The sequence below is a fragment of the Zootermopsis nevadensis genome, unplaced genomic scaffold (assembly GCF_977971745.1).
Source record: "Zootermopsis nevadensis isolate Lab colony 2312 unplaced genomic scaffold, Znev_1.0 Znev_ptg000001l, whole genome shotgun sequence".
Taxonomy (NCBI): domain Eukaryota; kingdom Metazoa; phylum Arthropoda; class Insecta; order Blattodea; family Termopsidae; genus Zootermopsis; species Zootermopsis nevadensis.
The window spans coordinates 16,517,175-16,531,220 of record NW_028259133.1 but is presented as its reverse complement, the minus strand read 5'-3'; the positions used below and the strand labels follow the sequence as shown (position 1 = coordinate 16,531,220).

The 14,046-nt window shown below is 37.1% G+C and overlaps 1 protein-coding gene across 1 annotated transcript; it reads right to left on the bottom strand.

Moving 5' to 3' along the window:
* Positions 1–6,997: 6,997 nt before the first annotated feature.
* Positions 6,998–13,802, bottom strand: Bub3 (mitotic checkpoint protein Bub3). The gene is made up of 8 exons (XM_022070851.2): positions 13,643–13,802; positions 12,370–12,569; positions 11,323–11,392; positions 10,793–10,944; positions 10,219–10,377; positions 9,904–10,049; positions 8,929–9,068; positions 6,998–8,457 (listed from the first exon to the last, which is right to left on the bottom strand). The coding sequence occupies exons 2-8, from the start codon at positions 12,565–12,567 to the stop codon at positions 8,339–8,341; spliced, it is 984 nt and encodes a 327-aa protein (XP_021926543.2). The 5' UTR covers positions 12,568–12,569; positions 13,643–13,802; the 3' UTR covers positions 6,998–8,338.
* Positions 13,803–14,046: the final 244 nt, after the last annotated feature.

Genomic DNA, 14,046 nt, shown 5'->3' with positions numbered 1-14,046 from the left:
GGCAGTAAAAGCAACCGCTAAAAGCTTTCGCTTGTAACACCAAGAAGCGGCTCATTGCTGTGCGGGTTTATGAAGGCCTCGCTCTAATTAAGTTTCAGCTCCCTGGAAGCCATTTGAGTCGGACACGAGAAACCAAATACAGATCCTAAATCCTGATACGTAATCTGAAATAAATCCAGTCAAAATTTATTGTAGGAAAAGTAAACGCTATATAAAATCATTATTAATTCTTACTTATAATATTTCAAGTTAAACGTAATCGAAATTTAAATTATCTCTTAAGTCTCTCAATGAATCTTTCTGGGTACGGAACAGAACATTCCTGGCCAAAGACAGATATTAATCTGATGACCGAAGCAATGCTGTATTTATTCACAGACTGTACTGTATGTATTTATAATTGAAAGCTCCTCTGAAACGTCGGCAAACATCTACCATACTGCACGGCGCAACATTCAATCTTCATACGCGTCGCGGCGACAACTTGAAGTCTCTCAAGGAGACATAACTACGTTGCTCTTATAAATATGTTGTCTTGAGCCATGAACTCCAAGAGGTTTTCATTGTAAGGCGTACCTGCAGACCAGCAGTTAAGGGCCTGTTAAGCATATTATAGCTTTTATTATACTTTAATGTTCGACCTTAAAAACCCATTAGCAAGACAGCTAACTCAAGTTCAAATTATCATGGTAGGGTTGATAGATGTTTATAAAGACTAGATTTTACTGATGAATTCCTCACCGCCAGGAATGCACGCTCAAAATATAAAAAAAACTCTTGGAAAAGACAGACTTAAAGTGAAGATTAATATTTCAGGAATCCGCATATGTAGTAAGAAGCGTGGATTTGAATGGATTCCATTATCGCAAGTGAATATTTTTGCAAAATAAGCTCGAAAATATCATATTTCATTGGTTACGAGTTTTTTAACTCTGAGAAAATCGAGAGAATTTTCTCATCAGTTTTGGTAGGGATTTCAATGACGCACATATTTTATTGTACCAATGAGTTCTGATCGAAAATTAATATATCTCTTTAAGATTAACGAAACGCCTTCTTCATTAACTAGTCCTTAACCTTAAAAATGTATACCTTCATACTTGCCGAGACATTAATCAATTTTAAGCAGAATTTTCAGATATATTAGACAACCCTTTGCAGTCCAAACATCGCACACAGGTAACAGCATTTCCGGGGAAAATTCGAATAAATAATAAAAATAACTGCCTACTTGTCACTCAGTTAAAGTTTCGTTTAATTAATTTCGTTACTGGTATTAAAACATTGTTGATTTATTAATTTACTCATATAAAGTAAACTATAGGTCTATTTCAGCCTTAGTTACAGATTAAATATGATAGTGAGCTGCAGTGGAGACCTAAACGCCATTTATAAGTTTGCAACATTTTGAAATCTGTAGTAGTTCAGAATAAAAGATAAGGAACGAAATTTTGGAATGTAATTCATTCGTAACTAGGGAACGTACCGTAGCATATCTATCAATATAATTACAGCTTGCAGCACAGGTGTATTGTAAGATTATAAAATAACGTTGTTTTTTGGATGCAGGAATACAAAATTGTTTGATTGTACTGCCTGTGATGATAGGATGCTTATACATAAATACGTAAAAACTATAAAATTAAATAGATATACATGTTCCAAGAGAGCAATTAACGAACTATTATAACCTGTTTTATACTGCATGTCATAAAAATTTACTGAAATAATAAAAAAGCATCAGATGGAGTCCAGAATGCTATAACTTTACCAGGAACGGAACAAGACGAGCCGAGATGTATTCTATGTATCGATTATTAATTGCAACTGTGGCGTTAGAGCGCTCCACGGTTGCAGTGGGGAGGGGATCTTAAATGACAAAGAAAAGTGTCAGATCACTAGGCCGCGTGTGACAGATAAACCATTTCAAATAAATAAAATATATTCGGCGATTAAAATTTTTGTAATAAGACCGAGACAAAATTTTTATAAATTCTTTTACAAAATATGTAGGTGGGGAATGTAGCATGCATGGGGGAGATGAGAAATGCGTACAAAATTTTGGTTGGAAAGTCTGAAGGTAAGAGACCACTCCTAATTTGGAGAACAATATTAAGACAGATCTTAGGGAAATAGATTTTGGTATATGAACTGAATTTATCTAGCTCAGAATAAGGAGTTCTCGTGAACATGACAATGTATCTTCAGGATCCATAAAAGACGGTGAATCTTTTGATTAGCTGTAGCTTCTGAAAAATGACCGTGCTCTCTAAAGAAACTTGGTTAATTCAATTGTTAGTAAGTTAGTTATGTAGCGATCATCGCCCTGATGATGGAGGCAGCACGGACCTCTGAAATATCGGTAAACTTCTACCAGAATACACGGTGCAACAACCCAGAGGACAGCCCTCTTCATCGTTATAACAATCTGTGGTCCGTAAACCGCGGTGTAAGACAGGTACAATCTTTTGTACAGAACTCAATAAATAAACGTCTTTACATAAAGTAACGGATAAACCGCGAATTATTTCATGTATTAGGCCATTAATGTCTTCATTCTTACAGAGTCTGTAGATATTTGAACATTGAAAAAGTTAAGGTTTCAGTGGCTTTGACTTAACCGCAAAAATTTTTTTTATTGTAGGTGATTCTGGATGCGTATTATGCAATTTATTTATTTAAAGTTTAGAAAAAGTCAACTGAAAATAAAATAAAAAACAATTTTTTAAATGCTGAAAACAAATGAGCAATCTGCTTAAATTGTTTTTCTTGTTTCAAAAGCTGAAATAGTATTCTTATTCATTGAAAATAAAATATTGATTCTGAAAATTAATGAGTTTTCTGTATTCAGCTCCGGTTTTAACACTCCACAACCACCCGGAATTGTTGAAACAAAAAAAAAGTGAACAACATACGTATCGGGTTATAATAGGACGCGATATTTTTCATAGCGGGAATAATGGAGCAAATTGGACACACACTTCATCTTTCTCATCGAACAAAGGAAATCAACGAGCTATGAATGAAATTTAATAATAATTTCCGCATATTCGTTTGTATGTTCTACGACTAACAGGAAAGTACACGCATTTTTCTCTACTGAATTGCTTTCCTGTTATTAATGACGTTTTGGGGATGAGAATGGAAACCCCCGAGAGAAAACGAGACAATGAAACAAAAATGTGTTGTCATCAGAGTAGGAAAACAATTAAAACAAGCCGCAAAGCCGTCGAGAGACGCAAAAGGCATTTATCATTTTTCAATTTGATCTCTGGCTGTTTGCATCGCATTCGAACACGCAGACTACGGAACACTTTGGGTCGCAATAGAGACCGAGCGCATTTACATGCCGTAACATCATAACAAAACTTTACTGCAGAAAGTTGAATCGTGACGTCTGAACAAAAGGTCCTAACAATGAAAGTCAAATGGCAGTGGTTATGTTGAATCACAAGCCAATTTGTTCTGAAAACTCATGTCAGGAATTCACAGCGACAAACGCCGAATGACAGAACGATTTCTACTTTCTAAAGTTCTCCACATACGTAAGAAATTCCATACACATGTGCCTTCGCAGTTCAGTTGCACCTGGTTATATGTCATTATTTATTTTATTTATTTAGTGTTCTGTCTGACGACAGGTCCATATGAACAGGATCCTTCCATCCTTTTCTCGGACTGGGACCTGTTCATATACGTTCTTGGCAGATGATCCAGAAGTGGTTTGCCACTGCCTTCTTCTGTGTGTGAATGGAGTAATTGTTGAGATGCCACGGAGAAACCGGGGAAGCCCCCGGAGGAAAACTCCGTGTTGCCTAGACCACGGCCTTGCCCAACACAAGTTATAAATTCGGGCACCGCCGGGAATAGAACCCGAGACCCCAGGATTACAAGGCCAGCGTTCTGACCGCTAGACGACCTCATCTTATTATTATTTGGTGTTCTGTCTGACGACAGGTCCATATGAACAGGATCCTTCCATCCTTTTCTCGGACTGGGACCTGTTCATATACGTTCTTGGCAGATGATCCAGAAGTGGTTTGCCATTGCCTTCTTCTGTGTGTGAATGGAGTAATTGTTGGGATGCCACGGAGAAACCGGGGAAGCCCCCGGAGGAAAACTCCGTGTTGCCTAGACCACGGCCTTGCCCAACACAAGTTATAAATTCGGCCACCGCCGGGAATCGAACCCGAGACTCCAGGATTACAAGGCCAACGTTCTAACCGCTAGACCACCGTGGCTTCTTACATGTCATTATGAACACAATTCAGTATCCAGTGAAATACCTAAGCCCTAAGTATGGAGAAGTGCTTTAAATGAGCTTCAGGGTTACAAAGCCGTGTGGACTTGCAGGCAGATACAAGCGTTTCCGAGAAACATACCGCCTCCATCATCAGAGCACACACAAAATAACGTAGAAGCCCATAATTCATATGTATATGATTATTATAATTACATACATATGCAATTTTCATGACATTTGTAAAGTTGTGGAAGTTGGAAACATGTATACAAGCATATATGACTACTCTATTTACATACGCACGAATCACATATAGGCCTGTGTCAGAAAATTATGTGAACGAAAAAAAATGCGTCAGTTGATACGCCCAAAATAAAAAATGCATTTTTCAGAGTGTTATTGGGTAGTTTACTTCAGGATATGAACAGATAAAAAGCAACATAAAAATGTTTCCTAACTAAAATCTATATAGGCCCACGAAACTTTTAAGATGTTACATAACCTGATTTTTATGAGAAAAGTTATGGGCATGCCGCCTTTTACAAGGATCCACAAATCGAAGAAAAGAATTTGCTAACAACGTTACATCACGTTTTATTTGTGGCATATCCGATGAAGAAGTGAAGAGAAAGGGAGATAAAGTTGAAATTATTAAATTAAAATATAAAAGTTCAATTTTGGAGTCGGAACAACGGAATCCAATTTATCAGCTGAGGAGTTGGCTGATATAAATTTAATTAAATGTTGGTTCCATACAGAGTATTTTTTTGTGTTTGAACAAGTGGCTTATTATTTCAAAGGTGTGGTCAGAAAATCGTGCATCGTTTAAATCAATACAAATAAACCAAACTACGGAGCAAAGAAACAAATGCAGAAATTCTATACCACGCCCACGTGGTTTAGTCCATAACTGACATGAGTATCAGTGTACAAGTAACTTCGATTTATCGTATTTTCAAAACAACCTATAGTTAGCATAATTATGTAGCTTTGATACATAATTCTGGGGTTTCTTCAACTAATCAGTGTCGTTAAATAACTCCTGAATCAATTTACTTTATTTCTACCTTCAGTTTCACCGAGTTCAAGCGAACAAGTTCAGAAATCTTTGCTCGGTAAGAAAGACTTTAGTAAACACAAATTACGTTTGACTTAATCCTTTCTCTCCAAGCACGAAATAAATACAACAGCTTATAGGTATATTGTTGTGATATTCATCGTCATTAACAGACCTTTTACTACGCTGCTCTCAAATGGTCATTGACACGTTGCCTGGATACGCCCTCCTGTCTCTGTGTTACGTATTGGATGCAAGAACCAAAGCTGTAGGTGTTTTCTCAGAGGTCCGACCTGAATATTTACGCTTCGGTTAAACTCCTGAAGCTCTGTGGGTTGTACCTTCGCGAACGGAAGATCCCCGCTGAATGGGCGATCCCTGAGAAGACCGGGAGATATATATATATAAAAGTAAAAATGTTCCACTATACGCCATGCAGGCGCTTGGGGGGGGGGGGATACAGCTACTACTATTTCTTGACCTCGGAACTAGATGGGGGTGAGTGGTGAGCTTCACGCCCCGGCCGTGCTTTACCCCTGGGAAAGGACACCGGTACCCTTTGGACAGGAGGCTGGGGAGACCCCAGATCTACATACAGAAAGTTCTAACATAACTGAATCATAAACTAAAAACTTGTTCGTTTTAAATGAATAATACAAAGGCAGCCAATGAGATAATATGCACAGAAACACATAAGAAATATCTGATTCTACATTTAATATTTTCCCCCTTTGATCTCCTATCCAGTAACTCTCAACATTTTTCATAACCAATTTCCTTGTCTGTGTGTAAGCGCTTTTAATTTGCTTCTGAAGCTCTTTTTTGTTTTAATTTTATAAAAATCCAATACTCGCTTTATGCCAGTTATACAAAACCCCATCACCTAGCAACCATCAAGTGCGGTTGTAATATGTAAATTAGTTGTGTACAGCTTCAGAATAAATAATTTATGAAGCTGTGCACGACTGTTAATTCAATTTCACTGCCGTTATCGTAATATTTCATTGTTTCATTTTCAAGCTCTGTATTTAACATACGAAACATTTCATAACAATGAGAATCATAGTAATATGGTCATCTTAACGGTGTTCTGTTCACGTGTTGCATAAAACAATTCACAATCCACCCAAGCCCTTTAAAAATGCAATGCTTAAGAAAGTGCATTAATATCATCGAGCAAAGTGTTTCAAGAAAATGTAAAAATACCACTGGACTTCGCGCATCTGAACGGTTAGAACTACTTCGTATTTGGGTTCTGACATCGGCTATCATGAAGTTTTCCAATTTTCCTCAGCCCCTCCACGCAAATGCCAAAATGGTATCTTAAACCTGGCAATGACAATGGAAGATCAAGATTATTAAATTAATTTTGTGAGTGCCAAAAGCTGAGAAACAATGCACCATGGAATAATAAAAACAGAAATGTTCCGAGAACAATGTACAACATTTATTCCCCTTAAATTTTCATAGACGCAGAAGGCTGAAAGATAATTACATCTCATGTTAAAATGCTAAATTAATACGAGAGATTATAATTTCTTAATGAGTTTATTTCTAGAACGTTTTCGTTTTTGTAACAAAGATCACTGCTTCACCACAAAGCAGCTCGAAGTACCACAAGAAGTCCTAATGCCTTCCAAACACCAGGTCAAGACTCGGCACAATTTGAAAAATATTCTAAAAAGAAGAAGAAAATATTTGCAAAATTATAATCAATTTATTTGCAACAGATAAACGAACCAAAACACATACTTTTTTAGGTTACACTTCATTTGACTGTAAACGCGTTTCCTGTAAAAATCAGATATGATTTTGTGCATTTTGGAATCCGCTTCTTCAAAAGTGAACTACGTTAACTTTCTAATAATAAAATCTTAACACTGAAGTTGAATGTGTACAAACATTACTTAATCCACATATTAAAAGTCACATTTAAATGAATACTTAAACCATTACATACGCTACATGAATTAATTTTAAAATAGAGTTCCCAATAAAAATATTTCAAGCCTCTCCATATCAATGTTTTATTTGAGAAAAAGAATCATGACAAACTGTTGTGGAGATCAGAACAGCTGGAAGCGTGAATGAAGGGCACATTCACCTCAACATCCACCGGCCTCCCCGCGCGTCGCCAGATGCGGGCGAGATGTCGGCGTCACGCCCTTGCCACACTTTACCCCCGGCGCTCACTGGGTAGGAGGCGGGGTGGGATGCAGAGGCTACAGGAAGAATACTCGCACACAGTAGTGGACGATCCTCGCCGAAGCATCCTGACACTCGCTTCACTCTTCCAGATGTTCGTAAGAACATTCTTGATTCACGTGTAAGAACTGAATGCAATTTACAGTTTTTCGTTACTCACCTTCCTTAATTATTGGTGGCCCTAAAAGGAATTTCAAAGAATCTTAAATCTTTGATAAGTTCAAAGAATCAGACATTAAAAAATTAGATTCAGTGGATAAGACAAAATACGGTCTTTCTAAAAAGATGCTATGGTTCTGATCGCAGAAAACATCGTATTCAGTGTCTTGTAGTTCAGCAGTCTTAAAACGATGCGCTGCCCCTGGTGGCGATGTCACGAAGCAGCAATTATCAAGCTTGTGTACAGCAGAACAGCGTGTTTTTAGTGAGGACATTTTTACCAGGTAATTTTCTGCAATTAAAACTGGGGCATCTTTTTGGAAACAGTCTGTACATAGTAAAAAAGACAAACTATAGCACGTGAATTGATGTATCACCGTAATATAAAAGAAACACTGGCGAAAGTTAAATATTCTAGACCAAACCGAGTCCTGGGCCGCGCGAAGTCCGTTTCCGACACGGCGACTCGTGACGGGAGACGCGGACCTGGGCCGACGGAGGATGACCTTGATTTGTACTGACTTTCAGAAGATATTTCAAATGAGTTCACAAAGGTGGTTAGAAAAGAACAGCAGATATCCATGTAAAATTCAGATTTGTACCAGCAGTCAGTTTTATTACTAAACGGTTGACTTGCTCGGTCGATTGATCGATCAGCAAACAACTTTCACGCTTTACTTTGGTTTTGTTTCTTGATCGGTGACATAACGGATGAACACGCTGTCTTCTGGCATATTCTCCGGTGGCGTCTCGAGTTCGTACATGTAGCAGCACGCAATTGCAAGGACAGTGCCTGGAACAACACATATCAGTTTCATGCACGATGTGTTTAAACCTCGATTATATACGTTTAATTTAAACTTAAAATAAACGTCTCATGTAATGAGTACAGCCAATAATGAGAAAACCACTCTTATAAATGTTTTTTTAAGCATGGTCAATGTAATAATGTTGCATACAGAAATTTTATTGTTGTTGTTGTAAGTAGAATTCTTCTTCATTATTTTCAATACGAGTATCTAGAGCTGGGTATTGTACCACCAGCTTAACGGCAAGGTCACAAAACCCCACAATTAATCTGCGTGAACCCTGAATATCTTCCGGAATAGCTTAGTTAATATTTCATTATTATCACAAAATTCAATAAAATAATTCAAAGAATATTTTAATAACTGGAAATTTATAGTGGAATGAAAACTGAAAACGTCTTACAAATTTCTGAGCCCTAAAAACGACGAAGGCTTTGCCAGCTATCCCGACTTACCGTCGTGGCTGAAGCACAGCGACGAGATGGATGCGTTGTACCGGTGAAACTGACACAACCGTTTCTTGTTGAATCCATCCCATATGTTGACGTAACCATCAGAACCTCCTGTCGCAAATGTATTGTACCCTGTATGGAAACTGAGAAAACAAAACTCTCATCAGGATAAAATTATGAACATTCTGATTAACAAATAACAAAAAAAGATTTACTGTTTTTAGTTTATAATCAAGGGGTCCGCAGTGGCCGCGCGGTCTGAGGCGTGGGCCTTGTGCCGCGTGGTCGCTGGAACTGTGGGTTCAAATCCCACTCAAGCCATTGATGTTTGTCTGCGTTTTTTTGTGTTGTGCTGTCCTGTGTACAGGTAGAGGCCTTGTGACGGGCCGATCCCTCGTCCAAGGAGTCCTACCAAATGTCCACAGATCAAGCCAACGGGGAAAAAAAGTTGGGACCTGCAGTACTCAGGCACTTAAAGAACAGGTCATTCCCAGTATCCCCAGTTTATAATCAAACAGCTCCTATTTCCATTCTCACGTACGCACAAACCTTGTGTTCTAGATTGCCAGTATATCAGTATTGTATTTGCCACAATGAGAAATACACATCAGAATTACCACTCAAACAACTTTAAATAAAATCCCACAAATTTTTTGCTATAATCACATCATGTCGTCCTCCCATAATTTTACACCATCAGAATATCGATTCTGACGATACACACAGCGACACGCACATTAGTATAATTAATCTGAATACAAAGTGTAAACTTGCAAAATTAAAGCTTTGAGAAAAAACCCTCCAAAGTCTGAACGCAAATAAAAAAATACTTTAATGTTATATTATTGCACTGCAAGACATGCTTCTAATCTTGACATATGATTTTTCGTTAATATTCTGATTATAAGCAGGACCAAAAGCAACAATTACTGACAGTCTACCGATGTTTACTGAAGATGTATTACGTATCGTAATCACCTGATGGCATTCACGGGATAAATATTTTCAATGCCATTTTCTTTTATTCTATGGCATTTGAAAGCGTATTTCCTCTTCTGGACGTCAGGACTTGTATCCAAGTACTCAACAGCAACTCTACCTTCAATACTGCTGAGGACATAGCCCTAAAACAACAACAACAACAAATTTAAAAAGCGATTCTTACGGCTCTGATGCAGTAAGCCGCATCACGCACGTAACTCACCATGTGTGCCGTGTAATTTCTGGTACCAATTTCTACACAAAAGTCATTTATATAAATGTGGAGAAAAGAATAATTCTTTTCTGTGTTACCTGTCTGTTGGGGAAACAGCGAATGCATCTGGTCTGGTACTTGAGACTCGACTCCCTGCGTTGATGGACGTAGCCCATGTTGCGCAGATCCCAAACATACACTTTGCGTCCTGCTGTGCCCACAACAAACTTCTCACCGCATAGACTCATTGTGTATACCTTAAGAACACGCAACACGCAAATAAATCACTTTTTATAGAATGAAAGGCAGATGAGTTAAAATTCTAACACGTAAAATTTTTTGTGTTTAATTAATGAAAACACCGATGTGTAAAACATTGAACAGTTTTGTGCGATGCGATGGCTGAGGTGACACAAATGATCCTGAAATGCAAATTTTTATGAATTTCTATGATGTTAAAAATTTTGTATTCCTACATATATTTTTGAAACTAGATTTTGTTGAAGTGATTGCTAGTAGGAACCAAATAAATTAATTTAATTAAGTTAAATTAATATCTGGACAGGAAATACAGAAGAGTAAAAAATTTAATCTTACCTAATGTGGCGATCATTTAAAATTTAATGGTAATGAAACTCTCAAGCTGCACAAATCACACAATTTTCACCATACCTTGTCTGGCTGCGTGTATGTCCCCACACACCGTGGACTCCTAGGATCCCACAATTTTGCAGTTGCATCCCAACTTCCTGTCAATATGCCATTTACTTCTGGAGAGTACTCGACTGCTCGAATTGCATTGTCATGAGTTCCAACTACGGTTTCTGTACGACATGACACAACGTAAAATGACAAAGACGAGGCATTACTGTTATCAGAAAACAATTGTACTCATCGATATACACAGTGCAAACTGGGCACCACGAAAAGAGTATAATGGTATCTAAAGCTAATTTTTTGGAACAGTGCCTCCAACTAATCCTGCATTATTCTTTCAAAATATTCATTATCAATTATTTCTGAAAACATGTCATATTTACTTTCATCATTCCTGTGATAAATACAATAGAAATCACTATAGTTTAATAAGACAACACAAAATAAAATCTACAAGAAATACAGAATAAAAGTACCACCAAGCAGTATTATTTTTTAATATCTACCATTATCTATGGTTCCTCATTAACAACAATGACATGTACCTGTATTGCTATTGAAATCATACATCTTAAGAGTGTTGTCCAGTCCACCACTATACGAGTGCACAGCATCCTGTAACCAGCAACGTAAAAGAAAAGCATTTTATGCATTATTTGTTTATATAATGACATTATCAGTGACAGCAGCGTTAAATGATAGGATGATTAATACGCTGAAAAAGGCGTGGTAGGAAAATATAACGGCATAATTTAAAGGACCTACGCCTGCACGGGATTGCTGATCCGATATTTCCGGTCCCAAGCCCGGATAAAGGACGAGGGTCGAGCGAGAGGCTAACATCCTCTCCTTGTAAAAATTTAGTTGCTCATAAACCCAAAGAGACTAAAGGACACAACCCAGGCAGGAACATGGTACAAACCTAGGGACTTTGAATGTATCGAGTATATTTTCAAGTACCTCGGATCAATATTAAATGAGTGATGGCAGGAAATAAATGGTTATGCCCTGGGATCAATAATGAGATCCAAATAAATATCTCAAAAGTCAAAACTTAAATCCTACTGTACTTTTAGACCTAGGAAGTGACAGCTGGATGATGCTGAAGATGGTCTTAGATTGATGAAAGTGAAAAGGCGGAGAATGAGAGCAACAGTGAGGACAGTTTGGACAAGAATCATCAGTATAATTTAAAGACTATCCTGGCCTTTGCCTGTCACATGTAAAAAGTTTCATATCATCACAATATGTATAATTATTAATTTATAAAAAATGTTTCTGCCACACTGTATTATATTACATCCACAAAAATTTACATATCTTGCATATATTCCAAAGATAAACATTATGTCACCAAAACATCATTATTCCACATTAAATGGTGCTAGTCAGCCCTACCCGAGAAGTTTGCACGGCTAAGACGTTGGTATTAATAACGTTAGAAAATTAAAAACACAAAGGTTGAGTCACCTCTACAGTCAACGTTCATACCAAGTATCATCAAAACTGGTTAAAAATTTATTATGGAAGGGGAAAGAAACACAGACATGATGATACAATGCAAGCTTGTCATTCTTTATAGAATACCTCACCTGAAAACAAACATCCAAAACTGGCCTGTCATGAGTATACTTGAGCCTCATGTTATTTGTTATAACATCATACAAACGAACAGTACTGTCCCAAGAAGATACAAGTAAGAATTGTGCAGAGTTAGGTCCAAATTTAACAGATGATATGCCATCTTCTGGAGGTGTTTTCAGCTTAAATTCAGTTCTTGATTCAGTCATTCCTAAACAAACAAGTACTCCAATAGTCACAAATAAATACACAGAGATAAAATACATCATGTGCACTGTCATACATATAAATCTATTTATTTTATTTCCCCATACTATTATTCTTTACTGATAATGCAAGAATTAAAAAAATACTGTTTGTATAAAACATTTTTTACTTGAGGGGCCTTTCTATACAGAACTTACTAAAATAATGTGATAATAAACACACTTCTACATCAGCTACAGAAGTATTATAGTGAGATCTCAGGTTCTCATGCTGACAAGTATGATGTATGTCTTCTGGGATGTAGTGTACCACGTAATATGGCAAAAACCAATGAGGTGTTTCTGAGCTGCTTACCAGTCTACCACACTACACACTGCAACACCCCAGAAGACAGACATTTTCAAGTACTACAGTGTTGTAGCAACATTATCCTTTATAGCTCCATAATTTGCTTTGTGAGATTACAATGAGCTGCTAATCAAGAGACAGAAAATTGCACTGTAATATAAAATAACTCACTGAGAATCAAATGATTGTCTGATATAAACTGGTTAAATTTCATAATATAAGTGAGATTCACTGGCTTTCCCTATATCTTCAAGGCACCAAAGACATCATTCATGCAAATTCGGAAAATAAATTTCTGAGTGTCAAATGATAACATTCGTCATTCATTCATTTTCACTTCAAGGAATAGGCCTGTGCCCCGTTCCAGGGCAGTTGCTTAAGACAACTTATCCTTATATCTTAACATTAGAACCAACCGTAGAAAATACGGGTTTCAACCAAGAGTTAATGGTTGGCGGTAAATCATTGATACATATATATATATATATATATATATATATATATATATATGGGTAAAGCCAGGGGATAATTCATAAATATCGATAAAAACAATTATTATTTATCTTATGATAACACCATTCGAGATGAGCATACTGTAGTTGTCAACATGCCCTGGTCCTGTGGTACCCAAACTTCCATAGTACTGAAGAAATTAAACTTTAATATCCGAAAATAATAAAATATTAGTGCGTATCAAAATAAAAGCAAATATTTAAGAGTATTACCTACCGCCTATAAATATTAATTTGCCAAGGGCTTTCAAAATTACTAACAAAGCTACGACACGCGTCACACTTCAAATGCAATTACCATATCGCACGAGAATCAAAACCATAAACACACAATAACCCACTTGCAACACCCAATATTCTATTGAGCAACATGGCACACCTGCCACAACATAAGTTATTGTGCTGCGCCCTATAAGCGATTTACACAACCCAGTCGGCAAGAATGTAAACTACTCTTCAGCCTTCACATTGCCACCTCTCTCTCTCTCTCTTGACCGACATACCAACCTATCCAACATACAACCGGAACAATTTTGAAACATTGATATTGTAATAATGTCTTTGAGGAACATGATCCATATTTCGGGAAAAGTTACTATGTTTACAATAATTTTCACATAA